This window comes from Melanotaenia boesemani, chromosome 4 (assembly GCF_017639745.1).
Source record: "Melanotaenia boesemani isolate fMelBoe1 chromosome 4, fMelBoe1.pri, whole genome shotgun sequence".
NCBI classification, from domain to species: Eukaryota; Metazoa; Chordata; class Actinopteri; order Atheriniformes; family Melanotaeniidae; genus Melanotaenia; species Melanotaenia boesemani.
Genome location: NC_055685.1, coordinates 13,322,417 through 13,346,489, shown reverse-complemented (window position 1 = coordinate 13,346,489; position 24,073 = coordinate 13,322,417). Strand labels below are relative to the sequence as shown.

At 40.2% G+C, this 24,073-nt stretch overlaps 1 protein-coding gene across 7 annotated transcripts in view; it reads right to left on the bottom strand.

The window, feature by feature from the left end:
- The window catches only part of apbb2b (amyloid beta (A4) precursor protein-binding, family B, member 2b), a 45,130-nt gene that overhangs the window by 3,233 nt on the left and 17,824 nt on the right, over positions 1-24,073 (bottom strand). For 2 of the 7 annotated variants that reach the window (XM_041982966.1, XM_041982967.1), the window contains exons 3-15: positions 23,601-23,663; positions 21,774-22,817; positions 15,366-15,610; positions 14,770-14,901; positions 14,144-14,215; positions 13,428-13,478; positions 12,068-12,153; positions 10,986-11,046; positions 7,338-7,484; positions 6,659-6,786; positions 4,490-4,495; positions 3,551-3,665; positions 2,473-2,560 (exon numbers count right to left, since the gene is read on the bottom strand). In XM_041982966.1, the coding sequence (XP_041838900.1) occupies positions 2,473-2,560; positions 3,551-3,665; positions 4,490-4,495; positions 6,659-6,786; positions 7,338-7,484; positions 10,986-11,046; positions 12,068-12,153; positions 13,428-13,478; positions 14,144-14,215; positions 14,770-14,901; positions 15,366-15,610; positions 21,774-22,797 (2,155 nt within the window). In that variant the 5' untranslated portion in view covers positions 22,798-22,817; positions 23,601-23,663. Of the gene's footprint in view, positions 1-2,472; positions 2,561-3,550; positions 3,666-4,489; positions 4,496-6,658; positions 6,787-7,337; positions 7,485-10,985; positions 11,047-12,067; positions 12,154-13,427; positions 13,479-14,143; positions 14,216-14,769; positions 14,902-15,365; positions 15,611-18,587; positions 18,674-21,773; positions 22,818-23,600; positions 23,664-24,073 lie in introns of those variants that run through there. The other 5 variants (XM_041982968.1, XM_041982969.1, XM_041982970.1 and 2 more) reach the window with 4 other exon arrangements.

The window sequence follows — 24,073 nt, the reverse complement described above, 5'->3', positions numbered from 1 at the left end:
GATGTGTTTATTTTTTTATTTAAAAGCAGCAAAGTGCATCATTCTCTCAAAAACCCAATATTTATTCTCCCTATAGATAAAAGCAGCCGTCCATGCACTACACAGAGCTGATCATCACAAATAATTAACTTTTGAGACAGAATATCAGGACATAGATCTTTATTTTAGAATAGAATAGAAATGCTTTATTAATCCCTTTGGAGAAATTTATATAACTATAATATAATATATATAACTTTACATTGTAGAACGGTGCTTTAGGAGAGCTTGGTACAGTAACACACAATAACAGGTTATCATGTAGCACCTTCTGTGTCTCATGTTTGATAAGTTTGTTAGTTTTATTAATTTCAGCAGACGTGGACTGCAGCTGTTTGGTTTGACAAGCAATAAGCCCATCTGTTGGTGCATCTTCCAGTCATTGTGTGCATATAAATGAGCGATTTCTGCACAGCCAGTAATCTTTTAGTGACAGTGACTGCCAACAAGAAGGAAAATACTGAGTAACGACAGGACATGCTTCCACATCTTCTCTGCAAAAAAAAATGAGATGTTTTGCACCAGTATATTTGATTTATTTATGTTTGTTTGCACTGGAGAAAAGCTAATAAACCTGCAAATTAAACAATAGTTAATGGTCATTTGTGGAGATTTTGAGCATTACTGGTTTTGCAAACTTTGCAACTGAGTGAAAGCTCAAAGGTTTCAGTGGAAATGAGCCAAGGAGGAGGAAGACAGTGGTGAGTCTGTTTTTTTGTTTGTTTGTTTTTTTAGATGATCTCAAGCCCATTTGCCAAACATGATGAGTAAACAATGTTTTTTCAATGTTTAGCGTTGACTGTAAACAGCTTTGCTTCAGTGACAGGTCCAGAGTGTGCCTTTAAGAACTAACCTTATGACTCAATTGCATCTGTTACATGAGGTTTTTTAATTCGGAATTGATTACTTAGAATTAAATAATTCAGAATTAAAGCATTCTCTTTCAAGTTTACATGAAAATAGTAATTCCAGACTGAGGTTTACATGGAAAACATGTTTAATTGCTTTTATTCTATTCCACTTAAGATCTTAAGAAAAATGTGCCAGGCTCCAAACTGGCTTCTACATCAAACCAGCCACAAGCTCCTGTTGTCTGATTTGGTATAACTGTGAAGCATAAACAAAAAAATTTTGTTTTTATCATTATAACTTATCTTACAAATAACTAGTCTGAATTAAGACAGCCAAACAATTAAAATGTTTAATCTGATTAATCACAGGGTAGCTGTGGATTACCCAGTTAATCCTGATTAATCACATTTCATAATGTAAACAACTAGTTTGTGGTCTACTGAAAGCTACTGTATGTATTGAATCTGAAATTGCAGCCCCAACAGATGCTTTACGTTGAGAAAGAGCTGCTTTGTTGAAACAAAAAATCTTTCTGCTCTGTCTGCAAATGACAGCATTTTTATTGATTGTTCCATCTTTAACTTAACTCTAACTTCCTGCCTAAAGGGTCTAAAGGTTTTTGGATTGTTTCATCCTGCTCTGGTCGCAATTTAAGGTGGGAAATACTTGCTATGAACACAAGCATACACATCAAAGTTCTGCTACGTTTACATGGACAGCAAGTATATCCCGGCCCTTAGACATTACAGTCGTGTCCCAATTCAGGGTCTACACACTGAATTGTGCAGACTACGTAGCCTACGGAGTGTCCTACGTAGTCTGCACACTTCGAAGTCTGCTTACCATTCGTGAAATGGGACAGCTTACCTAGCCGATGAGTATTTCCCATAGCTGCAACGTAGGAGGTTGAATCACTCAAACCTCTGAAATTACTAAGTGTGCATTAGTGAAATTAGCCCATCACGATCAACAAGCTGCAGCTATAAGCAAAACAACCCAACAACCCACGTCTTCCTTCACTTTCTTCACGTGAGTCGCACCGTCTCGGAGGCTTACAGCATTTTAGCTAGCGGACTTTTCTAGAATGATCCTTCACAGATAGAGTGACTGGCTAGAATGATGAGCCCATCTCCTCAGTTTTCACCTTGTCTGCAGCACTATCTTATTTTCCCTTCTTAGCCAAGCAACATTTTACCATGAAAACTTGGGCTGTACACATATTTTAAGTTGTTTGTCTTGCTTTTTTATATTTCCAGACTAAAATATATCTAAATTAGTGATATGCTTAAGTAGCAAAGGCATCTCATTCCCCATTAGAGTAAAAGAAACTAAATCATATTTAATTGTTTACATATACGAGTTCTAATGGAAATATTTCATGAACTGATTCTGTATCAACATATTTTGATTGGCTTAAACCTGCAAAACCCAATTTGGAGCCCAACTCTGATACTGGATTGGGTTTATCCCAACTCAAATTTTTAATATGGCACCAGTGATAACTTTATTATTTGTTGGTGTCTTTACTTTCTCTTGCACAAATCCACAGTGGGTTATTACATGCGCCTGTATGAAGCCTACCTTGTAAAGGGAGATCAAGTCCTGCCTGCATTCTGTCCTGTAGAGAACCTCCTGCCATGGCTTTGGCATTCTTTCGCTCTGTCATTATCTGGAGAAAAAGAAAGAGAGAGAAAAGCCAAAGAAGATGCAGAATAAGAGGAAATGGAGTGTAAAAACGTAGCAAGATCAGTGTGCCATGACGGAGTGATGGGAGGAAAGCAAAGAAGCAAAGATAGAAATATGTAAAAGTGCAAAAGGACAGGAGAGAGAGGTGGATGAAAATTATTATACAAAAGAGACCTGGGAAACAGCGAGCATCTTCACCCTCGATAGCTTCATGCTGTTAACCCATTACATCTGGTAAACGAACACAAACACTGTCTAGGTCCCCCTCAATAAACCATGTGGTGACCAATTCTGAACTTTTTAACATTTTATGCTTTTGTATGACACATCTGAATTAGTCCGACCTTATCCTCTATAAGTTCGGCTGATTGTGCCGTGGTTCTTCCCTCTAAAACACATTTCCTTCTTTTTAGCTGTACTTTAAATTTGAATTTAGCACCAAAGTTTGAGTCCATTAAAATCATAAAACCATTTAAATCCCTGAATCAAAGTTCTAGCATTGTAAAACTGTGTTTTATTGGGACAAAAGGAAAGTCTATTAATTCTTTATTTACAGCAGAAACAATAAAAATTTGAAGACTGGTCTACCAGCACTGTTTAATATTCATCTGTATTCATACATGCAGAGCGGAAAAAGCCTTCAGATAACCGTGTTTGGGAGAAAAACAATGAGGACTGCAGATGCTCTTTAAAAAGATTAAAATGGATGCCCAGACTGTGGGATGGTAAATATAATAAAGCAAAGAAATCCACAAGCTGGTAGTTTCAACATCTTAAGTAGATGTAATTTTTCAGGCATTGCTGCTACAGAATGAAGGTTTTGTTGAATATGGTAAAAAGGGATTACATGAGCTTGTGTGGAAACACACTTGTGATGAAGACCATCAGCTCATTTTTTGAACATGTTGGAGCCTTTTTGCTAAAACACAAGCTGGCCATGGGTCTGGAACATCCTTAGGCTTGAACAACTCACCCGGGAGCAGATCTCGTGCAGGCTGGTGGCAATGGCTTTGGCTGGTGTGTCACAGCGGAACACATGACATTTCAGGATCCTGGTGTTTTTATCCCGCGCCACATAGGCAAAGTCCCTGAGTGAACAGATAGACAGAATATTTTAAGACAACAGGATATATTTCATCTGGCTAGTTTATGTGTTATTTGAAGACAGGGAAGATAAATTATTAAATAACTATGGATATTAATGAGGAGAGCAAGACCACTTCTGAAACTGAGGAGTATTGAGAACAGATGAAAGATGAAGTGACCTTTATTAGACTGATAAATACACACACACACACACACACACACACACACACAAGTCAATGAACCCCAGAGATCAATAGAGCAGCATGGTGCAAGACGGAGTTGAACAGAGTGACAGCGGGACAGAACTTCCCCTGAACCCACTGGAGCTGAAAACAATTTAACTCTGCAGAACAGAAAGAGTGAAGAATGAAAAGAAGGGAAGGAGACAAGCTCAGAAAGGAATGAAGATAGAGAATATTTTGCAGAGAATATATTCCTGCATTAGATTAAACTAAGGCAGCAAACAGATGTGATTTTAGTTGCTCTGAAATGATCATAAACCAATTTGAATAGCTTCCTTCAGGCAGTGCGCTTCAATATGCTACACAATAGAAAACGCAGACCTATGGGTTGACAAGACATTTAAGCCAAGTCAGAAAAACACTCAAAACATTCCTATTTTCCTTTGTGTGCATGCATGCTTAGAAAAAAGCTTGTAGACAGTTAAGGACAGGAGAGGTCACCTTCATTTCCTACATTTCTATAAGTGATACAGTACTTTATAAGCCTCTTTGAGGATGAGAAGAATGAGACAGAGGAAATGAAACAATAACAAATGGCAGAGAGACTCTGTGGGAGGGTTGATGAGTGGAAGGAATGCGTTTACCTCTCTCTGTATCCAAGGAAGCATAGAAGGAAAGAAGGACAGTTAGTAGAGGACAGGAAAAAAGTGAATCATACTACTGCTGCTCTGCAGTGGGACAGGAAGTAGAGGTGAAAAAAAAAATTCCCCACACACAATATATAATTAAACTTGAGTGCCAAATTCACTTCTTATCTTGTCTCCTTGGCAACAACTGAACCATCTTACAGTGGAGGTGTTCAATAGCAGTTTCATAACCTTCATGTACAGGTTGAAAAATTTATTTCAAATTTTAAAAAGAGAACTAAAACATGAGTGGGTGCTACTGCCTGCAAGTGGCGGCTCAAGGTTTTGAGTTTCCTGAAATTTAAAGACTGAGTTTCTAAAAACCACAATTGACAAAGTGAGAGTGACAAGAGTGAGCAATACTATTAAAATTAATATCAAAGAGATTAATTGGGAGAGGAAAATTTATGTGAAAAGTAAATCAAGATGAAAGAAGTGGAAAAGAAAGTCAAATCAAAGAGAGGAGTATAATTGCAGGTTTCATATAGAATCTTATTCTCATGCCAATGCTCCTCAAAGTGTCGTGGTTGCTGTGGGAATCTGTAATCTCTGTGGCGATAATGAGTTTCGTAGCACATGACGAGAGGGGGAGGCACTGGGGTACCGCTGGTTTGCTGACACAATCACTTGAGTTTTTCACAAGGGCATAAAAGTGTGTAAGTGTGAGTGACAGTGAGTGAGCAATAGAGGGGAAAATCACTGCACCAGACAGACTTCCATACCATCTCTATCTTACTGCATCCAACGTCCTGTAGATAAATCAAAAAAGTGTGTATTGTGGAGCTTAATAATGACGTGTACAGCAAGTTATCGTATTACATTCTTATAAATTAAATCTGTAGAAGGAATTCTGGTTGGATATTTTATCACATGCAAAAAAAAGATATGAAAACTATTTCCCTTTTTTCCCACACAAACACTTGCGTTGAACATTAACACAATCGGCAAGAAGCAAAGCAACACATCCACCCGAGTTCCAGTAACATCATGTCATGCACACGTCAAATACGCTGTTAAAAAGAGATAAATCTCCTCTACAGGCCTCTTTTCTGCTTCTACTTATTGATAAAAACAAAACAGAACTGTTCCAAATATACTCACAGTGGTCTGTTTTCCTATCTTCTGTGTGTAATCCTGTGGATGGGAGCGTCGTTAAGACACTCACACCATCAGTTCCTTTTGACACGGCATGTTTGCACACTCTCCTTAACCTGTCTGATCCACACCCAGTGAGAACTAACCATACCTCCCCCTCTAGCAGCTTGCTCCCCATCTCCTCCCCTCCCTCTGACCATCTCTTTGCCTCCTCCCTCCACTGCAGCTATGGGATTCTCACTGCTCAGGCACTCCTGCTATCTGTAGATGTTGACAGAATAACAAGTTAAGTGCAGAAAACATGCTTTCATTTCACCTGACAGGCCGATCTTAGATTTTTAAGATGCTTCCACATTCAAGCCTGTGTGCTTGTATGTGTGTAAAGAAAAGTAGGGAGTGATTTCTGAGACATACCTCATGAGTTTAAGCATATTCCAAGAGCTTTAAGCCTCATCTCCTCTCTTCAAGCTTTGTGCTTGTGCGCATGCACATGAATGTTCAGATTGTACAGCTGTTACAAACCCTTCTTATCCACATCACCCCGCTGTGCTTGATAACCTAAATTTCGATTTTTTGCAGCAGTGCACAGCTCCCTCTGATGGTCACCAAGACAGACCACCACACTGTTTATCTGGAGTTTCATCCTACCCTTCAAAGACTACTACAGTCACTCAAGTTTGGATATTCTTTCTCTCCCTGATGCTCTCCTTTGATTAATTAATCTTGCATTAGCATGCTTTCATCATTAATCTTCCAGCTCTTTCTTCTCTCTGTCACATTATCATCCATCTGCTTGCCCTCATTTGTTAACATGACCTTTAACAAAGCATTGATGAGAGAATCACAATCGTCTTATCAATCATTTTAAGAAATGCAAAAACATACATCTAAAGGAACAAAAAAAAAAACAACAGATTTTAGTATTACAGAAAACTGAAAGGTGATTTCGGGCACAGTATGCATTGTCACAAGTTTAATCATGAAGACAGGAGGGGTGGAGGAGGGCAATGTGTGGTTGTCACTGAAACTAACCTGCCATTATCCCGGCCAACGCCCCAGACCCGGATACTTGCAATTGGCTGAGAATGAAGCACACTGCGGTCCATTGGGTCAACCAAGTTCAGCATATTATTCTCCAGCACCAGGTACATGTCCTTCCCCTAGGCCCAAACACACACACACACAAATCTTTGAGAGGTCATCACAAAAATATGCAGTCCTTATTTCCTGGGGCTTAAGATGCAGAGAAAAAGTGGTCAGGTCAGAAACTTTCTGTACTTACCTATTAAGTATTAAGCCTACTGCATGTGTGTGCACATGGTGCTTTAGGGTGTGTGTCTGTGTATGTCTGTGTGTGTGTGGATGTGTGTGTCTCCGTGTGTTTTCTCTGGCTTAGAAGGGCTCTAAATAAATTATCAAACCCTAAAACGAGGGGGAGGAAGATGAAAGGTTACTGAAAGAGTGATGAAGCTCTCCTCCTCTGTGTTCTGTCACTTCGCATTAGATAAAACCCCAGCAGAGAGGGAAAGACTTTCTTACGTAGCTCTACCTCCTTTGTCCACATCTTGACATAGATTTCAGGGGACTGCTTATGAATTGTGCTGGTCTTACTTCTCCCCTCACTAATCTTTTTCAAAATTACATTCCTGTTTTCTTGCAAACCAAACACAAAAATACACATGACATAACCCTACTCCATCATCCTCCTCACCTCTCCCCAGATGCCAACAGTGTCTCGAATGTCATTCTTGCAGTAGGACAGCTGTCGGATGCAGTTGTTGACAGCAACACTGCTCTTTCCAGGAGCCAAGTCTTCCTCGGCCATCTCCACCCAACCCAAAGAGCGCACTGCAAAACACTGGAAGCCATACAAACACACACACACACACAAGTTTTTCCTCAATTTATTTAAAATAGTTAAATATTAATTCAAAGTTTTGGATTAGCAACATTTAGAGGATGACACCATAAGGGCAATTAATTTTCACTTCACAAAGAAGAGATGCATCTTGCTGACAAAGTAGAGAAAGTCATGCAGCTGCCCGCATCACGAATTTATTTGCTTTTAGCAGCATATTCAGAAAGTAGCCTGCAATCTATGTCTGTCATACAGAGGCAAACAAGTGACAAACTGTGAATAAGGAGCAGCCTCTGGGCCAAAAAACAACAGACAGTTTAACAGCTTAACATTCTGACTTTGTAGACATACCCCTAAAAGACAGTTGAAATCAACTAAATTAAGACTGAAATTTTCATTGTATCTGTAAATATGCAAATTCGTGCCTGAAGAGCTTTGCTATCATATCTGGCTGATTGACAGGAAATATGGCACTCAAAAAAGAGCTGCTGGTTAATCATAAAAAAAGACTGAACTTAAACAACCCATCATCACTAACATCTAAAACAGCATAAAGCAAGAATGCAGTGGGCTGGAGGGAAGTGGTAATGGACTGTGGAAGACTGGATGAAAGTGATGAATCGTAGATCTGCACTTGATAAAGAGATAAATCTGGAATATTAGTTTGGTGCTGGTCCAGCACAACATGTAAAGAGGACAATCTGAAGAAAAAAAAATCCCCAAAACACTAATTATATACGGTTTATGTGAAATTAAAGGGCCAGAGTAGAAGGCAGTTGCTATCTCTACCATAAATGTTCAGGTGGACATGGAAACACACATTTAAGTGAAGTTTAATTTTTCAGGATGATAACGTGTTTTGCTCCAGAAAAAGAGCATTCAAACTTTTCTTAACTCAATGATTTGGCAGCAAAAAGGTCAAAATCTTAATCAGAATGAAAATTTATGGTGAAAATGGAAAAATGATCCATATTAAGGCTATACTCTAAAAAAGGCCAAAGGAGCTACAACACAGTACTTTTTTTTTTCTTGTGCTTGACTAAAGCTTGTTACATACTTTGCAAGAAGTGATGAGTTTGTTCATGTTCTCGAGGCTGCAAGAACATGAAAAGTTCGTATTGGTCCGGTCATTTCATACTCCACGAGGTATAAATATTCTTTCCGTAACAAACCGTCTAATTCTTTTATATTTTAAGGTTGAGGAGGAAGTATGTCCCCCCTCAGTTGCCATAAAGAGGAAGACTGTTGCACAGGCTGGAGGGATTTGTTGTTCCAGCTTAATAAAGGACCATGATGAAGAGATGCTTGATGTCCTGTCTCCATCTATTATTTTGTTATAAACTATTTAGTGAGGCAAACCCCACAAAGCTCGATTACATTCCCTCTCCACACCGCTGTCTCGTCAACAGCTGCCATCGTGTGTGAAGCGTGCGTGTGGCTGACACGACAGCGGTGTGAACAGAGAGGACAGAGAGGGGCCAAATTGCAGTAAAACCGCAAAAGCATTTTAGCAAACCACGCTTTCTTCCACACGAAGCCAGGGATTAGCCTCCATGAAAGCGATCATGTCTGAAACCAGGTTCGAAACCTCTACTGTCTGTGTGCCGTCAGGACAGCGTAACCACACCGCTGGAGGATATGACATCCCTGTGACAAACACATGGCGTTGGTGACCAGCTGTGTTGTGGTGCTGCTCCAGACAGTCCTGGCTTGTGTACAGATTTTAATGAAGAAAATCAGCTTCTTCATCAGTCCAAACAAATCTTCCAAAAATCTTGCACTGAATCCTCATTCATCTTCTCTTCTTCCAATGTGAACTTCCTACAACACGCAGTGAGTCTAGCTTTACTCTTTATTCATTATAGCACCCCCACAGCCTTGTAGTATGTACTACAGCGGTTTCGTGGGGATGGTGAAGCCTTTCTCCTAGTTTTCGCCTCCTTTTTCACACCTGAACCGGCTTCAGTGCTGTGTGGACATAGCCTAGGTGAGGTGATTAAAGCTATGTCCACATGGCACCGAAGCCAGTTCAGGTGTGAAAAGGGTGGCAAAAACTAGTAGAAAGGCTTCAACATCCCCATGACACCGCTGTAGTACATACTGCAGGCTGTGGGGGGTGCTAAAGAGTAACACTCCAAAGCTAGAGCAAAACAGTGCAAGAGCAGGTAAAGGCTCACTGCGTGTTGCAGGAAGTACACACTGGAAGCAGAGAAGAAAGGATAACTGAGGATTCACTGCGAGGCAAAAGAGAAACATTTCTTTGTACTAATGAAGAAGCTGAGTTTCTTCTTCAAAAATGCTTGATTACAAAGCATAAAAAAAACTTTAGGAAGTGTGGATTGGGAATCGGCGCGTGTTCGTCACAATGAGGTCATATCCTCGAGTTGTGCGGCTTTGCTGTCCACACAGTACCGCAGAGGGTAGAGGACTCAAACATATCCACTTTGGTACCTGGCTTCAGACATGGTCGGTTTCATGGAGGCTAATCCTTGGCTTCGTGGGGATGAAAGGGTGGTTAGCTAAAATACTTTTGCGGTTTTGCGGCAATCCGGCATCGTGGGGATGGCCCCGAAGTGTGGCAGAGGGAAGGGGAACTGCAGGGGAAACTGAAAATCCTGGGACTGTTAAATACTTATTATTATTATTATTATTATTATTATTTTTTGCCAGGTGTAAAATAGTCCCACTAACAGCCGAATCTCAGTGAGATGTGGGCAGATTTATTCATGTGAAGTCTGTTTTCTTGACTTGTTTGAAGTCAACTCCCTCCTGCAGTACAAAGGGACCATTCCAATCTTGATAATGCAATGGGTTATTTCCTGCTATGTGTGTGTCAGTGTGCCGCCAGCTCACAGGCCCTGGCTGTAGGAATGTATTCGTGTCTGCTATTCATCACACTGTCGCTTTGGCTGTAAATTTCAGGACACCACTTTAAGCAACATGTCATCAAGCTTTGTACTCTAATCTGCTCAGCGATCAGTGCAACATCATATATATCCTCAGTAAAATCTGCTGCAGGGTGAGACAGAATGTGATAAAAAGTCTGCAGGCAAACTGCCATGGCATTTCGCTCTATTTGTTTGTTTTAATTAGTCTGATCCCTTAAAAGCTTGAATGCCTCCTTTCTTGGCTTTGGAGGTTTTCAAGGCCACAGTATGAAGCGCAACAAGAATATTTAATGCTATATTGCATCACTTGGGGGCAGTATTGCTCAGCTGTCTCTGACCCTTAGATTAGAGTACAGATAACCACCACATCAACAAAACACCACATGTACCCAAACAGGCTCAGAACAGAACATACACCCCATAATATGCTTAGAATAATCTTAAGAAAAGATCAGAGAAGACATGAAAACGTATCTGGAGAAAGTCACTACTCTCTTCCAGTTAGCATAAAAATAAATACAAAAAAATGTGAACAAATAAATCTCCCTGTTAAATGATGAACATGTGAAATTAAGTCCTTAAAGAGAAGTTGTGATCAGTAAAGGCCCCTTACTTTTGCTTCTGGGTCACTGTTAACAGCGCTGGACTCGTTTTCTTCCACAGCTGGATGGTTCCTGGGGGGGGTGGGGAACAAAAAGGTTTAAAAAAATTTTATACAGGATGTACCAATCTCTGCAGGTTCCCAGAAACTGCCATTATTCACACCTATGACAGACGCTAGTCATTAAACGAATCATCCACACAGGCATACAGACAGCTAAATACTTGCATGCAAATATGTCTTGGCAGCTGGCAGCTTGATTGCAGCTCACTCTCAGCCCTGCTGTGTTGGTTTGACATCTGTAGTCCAGTCAAAAATAATAAACTAGCTAAAATCTAACTGAACTCAATTATATCAGACATTCTGGTAAATACTCTGCTACTGGCAATAGGAAAGGATTTAGTTTGCTTGCAAGAAAAATTGTTGACACAAGTAGGGTCTTAACACCTAGTTTTCATATGTAAAAGCACAAAATCTGCATTTTATTTCAAGATGAAGGTTTCTAAAAATCTGTTATCTAGTAAACGTTCATATTTTTAGAAAAAGCTTAAGAACCTTTAATCTGGTGCATAAACAGGAGTGTTCTGTTTTTTTATATTTAGAAGAAAGAAATGTTTCATTTGCACTGACAGGCAGCGAAGGTGCTGCAACTGGCTGCAGTTTTAGAGAAAACAAGGTATTTGTAATTGATGCTTTATCATGGACAATCCAATTTTCAGGAAAAACTCATTTCATAAACTACTGAATGTTGTTAATAATAGTCGTTTGAAAGAAAATTGGTATAGGCACGTCGTTAAAAAAACATTACATTCAGGCAAGGAAATTGCAATTGGTGGATCATCGACACTAACAGACAACATGGAGCCATCTTCTGGGTAAAACACCTTAATGTGCTCTGCCTGACCTCATTAAATGAATGAACTAATTAAATAGTAGAACAGAAAAAAAACTATCAAGAGAGAAAGAACAAATAAATTGGCAGAAACAAAAAGAAATTAAATGAAAACATAATAGTACAAAAAATTGCCCAAGAACAGTCTCAAGCTAGGAGTTTAATGTTTGCCTGGTTTAATGAGTGCTTGTGTTTATTTTACCTCAGTTTAAGAGATGCATAGCGGAGCGTGGCACCCTCAAACTCCTTCAGACTGGGATCAGGGTTCACTGTAGCTGCCTGGAGGTCCTGACACACAGGATGCAACAAGTGGACACCGTGAGCTTTGGCAACAGAAGTCTAATCTTACATCCTTTTTCACATCTGCAACTTGGAGTGTGAGGATTGTGCTGGTTTACCCGTAACTTTTCTCACACACAGACAAGTGCTCAATATTTAAATGACAAAAAGGTGTATTTTTATACAAACTGTATCCTGTATACATTGTTTTTTTTACCTGATATAAAAAAAATATGGCATCCCATTTTTTAATTATTCCCACATTATTCCTCTATGTAAGCTTTCAATCTTCACATTCTAATCATTGGAAAACATGTCCCCATTCCCACCCCTAACATAAATAAGTAAATAGACATGCTTTTCACATAAATCTTGATGTTGATGCTTGCACTTTTGTTCCAGCAAGAACCAGTGGCAGATGTTCAGAAACACCAACACTTGACTGTTATAAAACCCATGAGTTACAGGCCTTACAGGAAAATGGCTTAAAAAAAAAAAGAAAAAAAAAAGCCTTGCAAAACCCAGATGTAAATATTTTGATGCCAGCATGCATCCAAGTGTGGGCGCAGTAAAACTTCCTGGATGACGAAATGGTGGTGGTGCATTATGTGGAACGGGGCATGCTACTTCAAGAAAAGAAAGTTAACACGCCTTAGGTGTACACACACGCATGTGTGTGCAAACACATTCACATCTGTGCCATTAGGATGAAAAGATTGGATTATTTTACTCAGAAAAGAAAAAGACACCTGTTAAATATCCCAGTTAGCAGACATGTTTGGGCTGAATTGGGGCAACCTTTGGCACTTACTGTCAGGTTTTGTGTGAGCCAGAAGAGTCAGTCGCCAGCCTGGCATGGATTATGGCAAGGCTCTTGTGGGCTACATATGGTCCAGATGTAAGTTGTTGACCTGGATCTGGATTATGGCAAGAATTTTCTGGGCCAGTAGTGGTTCTAATATGGCAAGCCTGCCTGGACATAGATTATAGCAACTTCCTTCCTTGAGTTTTGGCAGCCACACTCACATTTAGTCAACCCCGTAAGTCAAGGCCAAATTTGGGCCAAACATTTTTTGCTTTCTGGGATGTTGTTGCAGCCAAATAATGAGACATATTCTTATGTTTCAGGCTTCGTAAAATGCCAAAGATGATGCAGGAATGTTTATGGTGAAGCATCAGCCACACATGCTTCTGCTCAGGCAGTGAGTTTCAGCAAATGCTCAAAGGGTGGGTGAGGTTAGACCAAGAACGAGACTGGCTGTCACAGAGTGCATAATACTTGCCTTCCACACTTCACTATCAATTTTTCCGCCAAAATCACTCCACACCTGTTTCTACACACAGCGTTACAAAACAAACACATAGTGGAGGGTCGAGAATTGGGAGTCAAAAGTGGGAGGGGGAGCAAGGGGGGGGGACAGACAAAACAGGGTTGTTAACTGACCAGCTAATTTCACACATGGGGTGTTGCAATAAGAAGCAAACCAGCAAAACATGTCTTGCACTGAAAAAGTATGAAACTGAAATGTTTTCTGTGATTGCTTTGCTCTTATTGAACGTTCACCTTCCCACTGAGAATCAACTGATTCTTCATTAGTAGAAACTTCAACAGCAAGGACATAAAGTAGAGGTTTTAATAGTTTAGACAGTGACAGAATTACTGTTTTTGATATTTACTGCAGCACAAAAATTCTGATTGAGTGATGCCAATGTTCATTTTCAAGTTTGATAACAAACTGCTGTACTTTTAATAAGAGGTAAAAGGTAAAATTCCCAGTGTGCATGACCAATTTTGCATCAAAGCCATCATACTGATTAATGTCACAGTCCAAATTCTTCCTAATTTCACTGTATATGACATAACTGGTCATGTGCAGGATTACAGTGCAACCACAAACACTTGCAAACGGTATACATTTTCTGACCTTCTCCACACGCATACTTTTAAATGAATCTGAAGTAGGAAGGGAACAATATGGGGAATGTTTAAAAATCCTACCTTGTTTTCCTCTTCATGATGCTGGGAACGACTGTCTTGATCCGGTATCCCCTGCAGAGAGGTGGAACGGGGCTAACGAGAATAGGAAAAGAGAAGGAATTAAATGGATTATATCTACCATCCAATCTCCAAACTGAGAATTCAGAAATCATACATTACTACTAATCTGTCTGCCATCTTGCCTTTGGTGTCACTGGCTGATAATCTAGCAGTCTGGAGGTCAGGTGCTACAGATAGATTTGCTACAATCTCACTGCAGCAACTCCATCTGTCAACATCAGTCCATTCTCACTGGATCAATATTTTATCTACACAGTGCTGCTCTCTATCAATCTTCTTTCCTCATTCCACTTTAATCCATCATTATACACGATTGACTGAATGACTGGTTCACTGTTCTTGCATTGTGTTCCTCTGCAGCTGGACTAAAGAATTGATGGTTTTCTCTCTTTTATTGGCTTTGAACAACTCTCTTGATGCATCTTCCTACCAAATCTCTGCAAAACTTAATCAGGAATCCAGAAATACATAAAATAAAACAATTTTGCTATATTTTTAAAATAGCACATGTGCAAGCAGACAATGAAGCCCAATGAAACAGAAAATGCATTTAGTAAGAAACTTACAAAGTAGCAGCTGTTGACAAATCCACATGTGGGGAGTATGGGTTCATGAGAGGAGAGAGGCTCCACCGAACTATCGGAAGTGGTGCTGCCTGAACGAGTCGACCCCCTAAAGAAGATCTCTGCCTGACAAGACTACATGTACACACATACACACACATCCAGAAATAAAGTAGTTATCAAAATGTTGGACTACCACCACTTATTGGCTGGTTTGTTCTTTGGCTGACTCAGCAGGCATCAATGGTTACTCGTGGATTAAAGAAAGGACTCATTTCCCAAGCTGAGACTAATACTTGGCTTTTGGATTTGATAGCAATATCAAAAGTAGCTCAGGGAACATTGTACCAGCTACTTACCAGGTGATAAAAATCTGATTTTACGCCCCAGTGTATAATTAACTGTTCTGGAAAAACTAACTTTTGTGACTAGGTTTAAATGCAATGTCCCTGTACAATAATTAAATAAATTCAAATCTCCAGCTGGGCTAGTCATACTCCAAACATTGCAAACATGACCTAAGCTAAACAATCATTACTACAAAAACAAAATGCCAAATTTGCAAATAAAAAAGGAGTTTCTGTTTCTCTGCCTCTCACCTCGTGGTCAGGAGTGGGCGAGGGGCTGAGGGAACCCAAGGAGTGTTTCCGTGGTGTTGTAGTCGTGTGATCTCCAAGGGCCAGAGACTCGGTCTGTCCAGGGGGAGGAGGATGGGTGGCAGGACGCTCCCATTGGGTGGTGCCAGTAGGAATGTGCCAGTAGTAGATACCAGCCATGTCTGTGATCTTCTTCCATCCTGGAGGCAGGTCTGGGTCAGTCTGGAATGACTGTTCACTCCAGATATCTGATGGAGTGTTGAACAAAAAGGTTTATTCATAAATTGGGAAAAGAGGAACTCATTAAACTAACATACACAATTATACTCGAAATTGAAAGTGTAATTATGTGCAGTAGCCCAGTGTTAAGAGCAAAAGTCTGCACCTCCCTAATCTGCATCAGCTGCACCTGCATAAAAAAGATTATTTTGCCTAAAAATAAAAATGAATGTATAAACACACTTCTGACTGCATAGCATATTGACTACTTAATATAATCCATTGCTCTTTGTTAAATGAAACTTGATCCACAATGAGTGAAACCAGCAGCTTCCAAGGATTATAAGCATCTGCTGCAGCTGTCTCTTTAACAGACCATGTCTCTGTCTACAGACAACGGCTGAGAAAAATATGCTGCTGCATTTATGCAACACACCCACACACAACCACACAGCTTTAACAGTCTTAAATTAAAGTTATCATATAGGGATACAACATGGTACAGAAAAGCATGTAGCACACAAGCACTTCTCTCAGACACAGATCAGCTACATAGCCCCAATGAGCAAGCCCAGGCAGAATATAAGAATATCAATATTCATGCAACATGACACAAGTGAAGACTCATTATTTCTCCCTGGGTGCTGTGATTGCATTAACTTCTTCTTGGAACCTTGTTTCAGACAAATCTGCTGTTTTGTTTCAATAGATGTGTGGTTTATTGTGGGGTCTATAATTTATTGTTCTGTTTTATTTTCTCTCTATTGTTTTCTGTCTTTTAAATCAGCTCAGTCAAAAGTTTATTCCAACCCGATGACTTAAAATTTGGAAATGGATGGATAGCTAACTGTTCGTAATGATGCAACAAACAAGAAAGTCTCAACTCTTCATAGCTGATTTGATATAAGCATAAATGCTGACAAATCAAGATGTTCTCATGTTAGGAATCCAACACATCACTCCATCGTAGCATTTATTCTTTAAAAGGGTATTTCAGAAGGGGTGCTTAAAAGTTTTAAAGGCAAAAATCATCAAGAAAATAATCTGAAATGACAATAAAATTCAGCGAAAAGCTGCCATTACCTAGATTTATGGGTAACATTTAATAGTCTGAAAAAATGGGGTGTTATTTCAAAGCCCCCTAATGACAACAAATTCAGCATCCATCTTGCATCCTGTCTCTTCTCTAAGCTCTCTCCAGCCAGTAAAAGTCTGATGATGACTCTTGTTTTATCCGCTGTTCTGGCCTTCTCTCTCTTTCATTTCCTCTGACAATATCCTTTTGGCTTTCTTTTCCAAGCCAAAGTGCACATTCAAGTTGCTGGCGTGTGACATGATGGGTAAAGTGAAATGTTGCTGTAAAGTGAATCCTATTTTTTTTTTAATTATGTCTAATCATTTTTCATTTTGCCTCCTGTGGTATCAAAATTGGTATCAAAGCATAGTTTTTTCCTGCCCAACCCACCCCACCCCCCGACCCTTGAAATTCTAGTATTGGAAGAGCAATAGTATGTATATACAGTATTTGAGTCAAATGTAAACTTCCCTCCCCTCACAAAATACAACACATACTTACAGAGCTTTACTGTTATCATAATATATTTGACACTAATACAGTTACAGGAACCACAGCTGTGTTGTTGCAGTGAAAACACACACAAACATAGATCTTGTGCAGAGATGGAATCAGAGAATTTATATCTTCACTCACTCATGCACAAAATGTCATCTCATCTGAACACTGCAGTTTCCTGGCAGTCAGTCCTGCTCAAGCACACACACTCAGAGAACTATTGATGGGATCTTTGTGTGCATGAAGCTGATGTCGTGGCAGAGGTAGTAAAGAAGGTCCCTAACTACATCAAGGGTTGTAGCAAAACTCATAAAAGTGATATAAGCTCTGAGGTACCGATCAGCAGGTGATGTGCGTATGTGGTTCTGAGCTCTTCATTGCAAAGAGTTCTTGAACTACTGACCGTGCTGATGAAAGATGTACCTGTTGCCATGACAGCAGGCCATATGTCATCATGACGACTAGGGCTGATCTAAAGTAAGATGGAATTGCAAAAACATAAACACACACATGCACACACACACACACAAATGAGTTATTAGGACTTCAGTTTACTCTATCTAAGAGACCTGAAATAACAGAAAACTTGGCAAAATATGTACATACAACTCATGGAGATATCAGAGACCCCAACACTGCTTCTGAATAAGAAGTTGTGAAGCAGTACCTTATGTGAGTTGTAGTCTTTTATGAGCAAAATGAAAAATAGGTCAAAGCAAATAAATTTAGAAAAGAGAGAATCTGAATGCCCCTATTGTAAGCAAGGGGAAAGATGGTGACTCAGAATGGATGCCTGCAGGAGGTGAGTACAAGCAATAGATTTAAGCACGTGCATACATAAATAAGGAGACACAGAGAGAAAAAGAGAGGAGAGATGTAGCTGTTTTGATGTGCTGTCTGGCAAGGTTTGGTGGTTATACCATGAGGCGACAACAGCAGCATTACTCTCTCCAAGCAATCTAGCAAGTAAGGAACTGTCATTAAAAAAACTTAGCATGCTCGCGCTGATGTCGACTGCAGTTAAAGTGCACCTATGCAGCTGATAAATATGTGCCACACTGGAGCTATGTAGCAGTTAGCTTGTGACAGTCTCAGTTAGCATGCAGCTCCATGCCAGAATACAGTTTAGCGGAGGGGGAGGGGAGGGCTCCGAGATTCTGGAGCAAAACACACACATGCACACGATCCTTCTGAAAACACACATACACACTATCATACCCATACAAATGCATGCATGCCCTCAAAACAAGCAGACAGACAGCATGCACAAAAGATGATACTGTTTCAAAGATAAAACTTAATGCCTGTGTTGGAAGAGACAAACACACATGAATTTGATTTTGCACAATCACACTTGCAGACACACACTCACACAGTGCTCAAACTCAGACCCCACAGTAAAGTCTCAAGACGACCTCGACAGATGCACCTACCCTCGTAATTGACAATCACAATGGCCAGCATATAATCTTTCCCCAGCATCATAGTTAGCTAGCTGCCTCTCATACAGCAAAACCTGCTGCTGTAATCAAACTGAGAACCCCAGACAGATAGAAAGAGAGGGAGATGGAGCAGAGTGGGGAAAGAGGAAGGGAGTGGGTTGGTGGGGGGGGGGGGGGTGCACCGCAAGAAAGGGGTGTAGAGATAGCAAGGAGAGTGCAAGAAAGAAGAGGGGGAATTTCAGACATGTTTAGGTAGAGAATCTGAGAAAGCGTGATGTGAGAAGAAAAGCCGAAAAGATGAGGAGAAACAGTACTTGAGAGAAGTGAAGGTAAGATGTGAAGAACAGGGAGAGAAAAACGGAGGGACAGATGTGGAGAAAGGGAGAGAGACTTGTGCAAGCCATTTTCTCTATCTGGAGCATTAACAGCCCAAATGAAGCCTGCCCTCCTTCTCCTGCCTAAATATGTGCGTCTCTTGGTAAGAGACTGATAATTTGGCCCAGGAATGTTTATCAAATGCTTGTTTATCAATCATATTCCTGCTTTCCACATCTGGTTTAGCCCCTCTTTAATGTCATGACAACAAGCTAATTTTTCATTCAGTATCATTTCAAGGGGAAGGAGAATAAAGAGGAGAGGATGGGAAATGTGCAAAAAGGTAGCCAGAAAGTGAAACAAGGAAGAGGACAGAGATGTACTGTGGACTAAATTAACATTAAGAATGTAGTTAGCAGTAAGAAAGATAAACTGATTTACATCTGACTGACAAACACCACAAAGACAGCTCCTGTGAGCTTAGGAATGATCTTATTTAATAAAAAAATGGTTAATACTTCTTTGGTATCCAATTATTTCCCAGAGTTTGTACATATTATTGTTCATCTGCTGCAAAACAAACCTACTCTTTTTAAGCAACTATCCAATCTCCAAACTTTGCGTTTTATCTAAGGTTATGAAGAAAGTTATGTCTGTAAACTTGATATTATATATAAAAGTTTTATAAAGTATATATAAAAGTTTTATATAAAGTTTTTACCAGCTTCCAGCCTGGTTTCAAAGTAGCACAGTGACAACACTTGTCATAGCAACTATGGACCTACTGGTGATTGCAGACAGAACATCCTTTAAGTCTTGGCTTAAAACTAAGGGCCAGACTCTTTAATTAAGCTTATGATTTTCCATCACTCTGAATGTCTTAATCACCACAACGGCTCAGCTGAGTTGTGCTACACCAAATGGGTCAGTCCTTGGTCCCCTCTTCTCTATATTGCATAGTTTTTGTGACATGTGACATGTTTATCAGGATTTTATTTAATTTTTTTTTTACTGTAGTTTTCTGAAAATGGACCTGACCTAAATCACCTCATGTCATTTTCTAAAGAACTTTGTAACATTGTTAAATAAAGTTTTATACAAATAGTGCCTTATTATTAACATTAAATATAATTACATGTTGCTGATTTGCACTTGTTTGTACTAAACTTCATCTTAAATGTCTATCTGTGAGAACACAAAAGACCTTGTTAAATGTCATTCTTTACTTCTACATGAGGCTATTTGTCTGTTTCTATCTGGATGTGGGCGTAAGTGTGCAAGTTTTAGCTTCCCTGTGTGAAAGCAGTGTCATATTGACCCTCTAACCCACAACATCCACACAGGAATCTAACACACACCTGAGAAAACAACACAGCTCTGTCAGTGTGGAAGAGGAACAGGAGTGTTTTACCCTCCACAACCTCTGTAAGCACATGAGGCTCTGCTGAGGTATGCTTGATGTAAATGTTGTCATCACAGAGTGTGTGTGAGGCTACTGAGTAATTGTTCTGAACACACAGCGTTTCACTGCCTTGATTCTATGTGTACAAGCAGATCGTATCTCTTTCTGTGGATACTGACCAAGAGGAATGATGTCCTTCATGTGAACACCATAACAGGAGCAACTACTCTAATGTGCTCCTTATGGTAGCACCTCAACAACTGATTGTAAACAGGACCAAGGTCAGACAGACGAGGGCAGTAATATGGACAACTATGTGCGGGATATACACTTATTCAACATGAATTACACCAGTGTGATGTCATTAACTCTTCAATTAATGCTTTGATCTGAATCAGAAACCACAGTTCTTATAATATATACTTTTTTTGTTCTCCAAAAGGGATCATAAGTAAACGTACTGAGATTTTACATTTTTAAAATGACACTGTGGACAAACCACAGAGTACATTTTAAAGTTTAAGAGGAAATAAAGGCTAAAACTATCCTTAAAACATGTATTCATTGAGTGTGGACAGCAGAACAGTGAAACAGATGAACATTTAGAAACTACAGCTACCAACTAACTGCGATGAAAACATGTAGAGATGAAACATGCAGATGTTCAACAGGGCAGTGAGTCATCAGGGAGCTAGAGCAGCAGAAAAAAACAGCACCAATGCTCAACAACGAAGAGCATCACATCTGCAAGAGAGAGATTGGTTTATAGCTGAGAATGTGTCAGAGGTCAAGGCTGCTGCTCTGCAGAAGATGGAAGCATTTCATATGTCCAAACACCAAAGCACAAGGCAGAGAGTTTAACTGCCCAATTAATCTTTAGGCTCTGAGTTTAACATGATGCTGACAAGGAAACACAATGACTTTATCAGATTGTGTGCCGACATACGCAACAAATGTGTTTAGGAAGGCACAGGCTGCCACCACAGCTGAGGTTTCAGGAATCAGAAATTAAAGATGAAATATCCAGAGAACTGCGTTGTAAAGAGATCCTTTCAGTTACAGATTTTGTATTTACTCATGATTTGCTAGCAAGGCCTGTTCACATACACAGACATGCACATGACAGAGTGAATATGACTTGCTAACCACCCATGAGATTACAAGACCACTTCCTGACCAGGGGGAGCATCTGGGAGATTTACTGAAAGCTGTGAGCATTTGTTATTTTGCTCCAGCAGTGCCTGAGATCTAAGTTCTGTAAATACACACACACACAGGCAGAGTTGCCCAAAATGGAAACATGTCATCAGCTGAGAGGATGGAGAAACCGCTATATTACACACATAAAAGTAGAGTAGGTGACATAAGCTCACATTAAGGCCAAGCCAAACACCAGTAAATGGCAGACAAGTTTACTGCAAAAAAACAAAACCAGTATGGATTTGTGTGCACATGTGTACCTGTCTCCTCAGGTGAGTTGCTTTCCTGGGAGAGGGTGGTCCAGCTCAACTCTTCATCGCTGGGGTTCAAAATCTGGATGCGGTTCAAAGCACAGTCTGTCTTTGCACCAGTTCTTCTGTCCTTCTTTGTCTCAGGAGAGGAGGAGGAAGAGGAGGGGCAGGAGGCCACAGACAGCAGGGGAGTATCCTCTGGGCTGCCTTGCCTTTGTGAGGAAGGAGGAGGAGGCACCCCAGAGTTCTTGCTTGATTGGAGGAGCTTGAGGCTGGAGTGGAGGTCAGAGATGAGCTCGCAGCTTGGAGAAACTTTATGACTCTTCACCTGGGATTCACTTTGCATCAGCAAAGGTTTCTTCTCCTCATCTTCGTGCTCCTCCACCACCACATCCTCCTCAATTTTCATCTTAGACATGATTTCCTTCTCAGACAGAATGCTGATGTCATCAGTCTCCTCTGTCTCAACATTAAAGTCAAAGTCCAAATCGGCTGTGCTGCTATTCAGTTTGAGCTCCACAGTGGTGTTAATGTTACAATCTATGTCTGATTCAGTTTCCTGCTCACACTCTGCATCACTACCAGGATGCGGCTGCAGGTCCCGGTCGTCTCGGTCATTGTTAGTGAGAGAGTAACTGTTGTGTTCTTCTATGGTGTTTACATTTAGGTCATCTGCTATAGCTTCTGTATTACACTCAAGGTCCATTGGGTCAGGGCCACTTGTGTTTTTGTTGTGGTCCTGACCAGCTTTACGGAGCTGGTTAACTCCATTCTTGGCTAGTTTGGGATTGTTAGGGGTCGCAGACTGTGATGGGGACAATGATGGTGATGATGAAGGTGACACTGCTTCTCCAAGGCCCATGGCAGCCTGGATACTGGTAAGTGCATACTTCTTGCGACACTTGGGAGGTGTGGCGGAGCCCTGTTTGATGACATCACTGCTGAGGAGCTGATTGTGTGAGGAACGAAGGCTGAGTGAGGTGGGAGGCGTGGCAGCAGGGCCATTACGATTGGTCACATCCACTGACATCATTGTAGCAGAAGACAGTATATCTACAACAGGAAATAAATGGAAGATTAGTTCATTTGAATCGACACGTTTACATGCAGAAGAAACTATGTTGAGTTACGCTGCACAGAATTAGGATCACTTCTCAAAAATCAGACACACGTGAGACTAAAAATTAAGCTGAAATTCTTTCTGTCCTCCTAAGGGCACCAAAAATCACCTTAGAGAAAAAGTAAAAACAGCTAAACAAATCTGTAGGAGGGCACAACAATAAATAAATTAGCAAGACAATCTTATGTCACCCAGTTGATTCATAATAAGTCTAATTCCACCTTTATATTGTCCTCTAACAAAAAAAATAATGTTTTGTTTGCAAATTTGTACATGTAGCTACAGTGCTTGCCCCATATTTAGCGCTTTGAGGGGACAGGTCTGGGAGAAGGTGACGCAGACACAACAATGGCAGAGAGATAATTAAGGAGAACCCCCCTCCTTGTGCTGCAGTACAGTCAGTACAATTTTTTCTTTATCATAATTTTTCTGTTTTTACACATTAGTCTGGGTTTAATACATGTAACTTATATAGGCTTAATACAGGGGATGGAAATTCTGGCAAACTTCATTACTGCTAAATTGTGTATCCACCAAGATCTCTAGCTGTAACAGGTAGCCGGGTCTCTGTCATTGTATATTGATTTATATATTCTGCATTGTTACACTGTTTGCATTTACACTTGCTGCTACAACCTGAAAGAATAAGGGGAGGTTCATTTTGGCACCAACAGGTCATTTGTCAACGCATATTTGCCTATGTGTGTATTTCATACCTGGCAGGGAGTCAGTCGCTGGCACTGGTCACAGTTCAGAGTTCAGTAGACTGAGCTGCAGATCTGAGTGCCACAGAGGAAAAAAAATTAAGTGAGTAAAAGGATGATTAGAGGAAGAATGAAAAGAATCTCAGCTACTTCTCGACTGGTCCTTAGAGACCACATTCATCCAAGTGAAACCCAAATACAGCCGGTTTCTATGGAAGCATCAAAACACTGTCAGGCAGTGAGGGTATGCCAAACACCACAAAAAATACAATTATAACAACAGATTATAAACTAAAAACAATGGCAGGATCATCTTGAGTGAGTAAGTGTGCGTGAGCAGACTTACTTAACAAGTAACTAAAAGTCCAATAAAACATGAGAAGATTCTGAAGTTATTTTACAGGCTGGCAACAGATAGGGTCGATTTAAAAAGTCCTTCTGAACTGCTGAACAAAACAAGCACTGATATAAGAGATGCAAGAGTT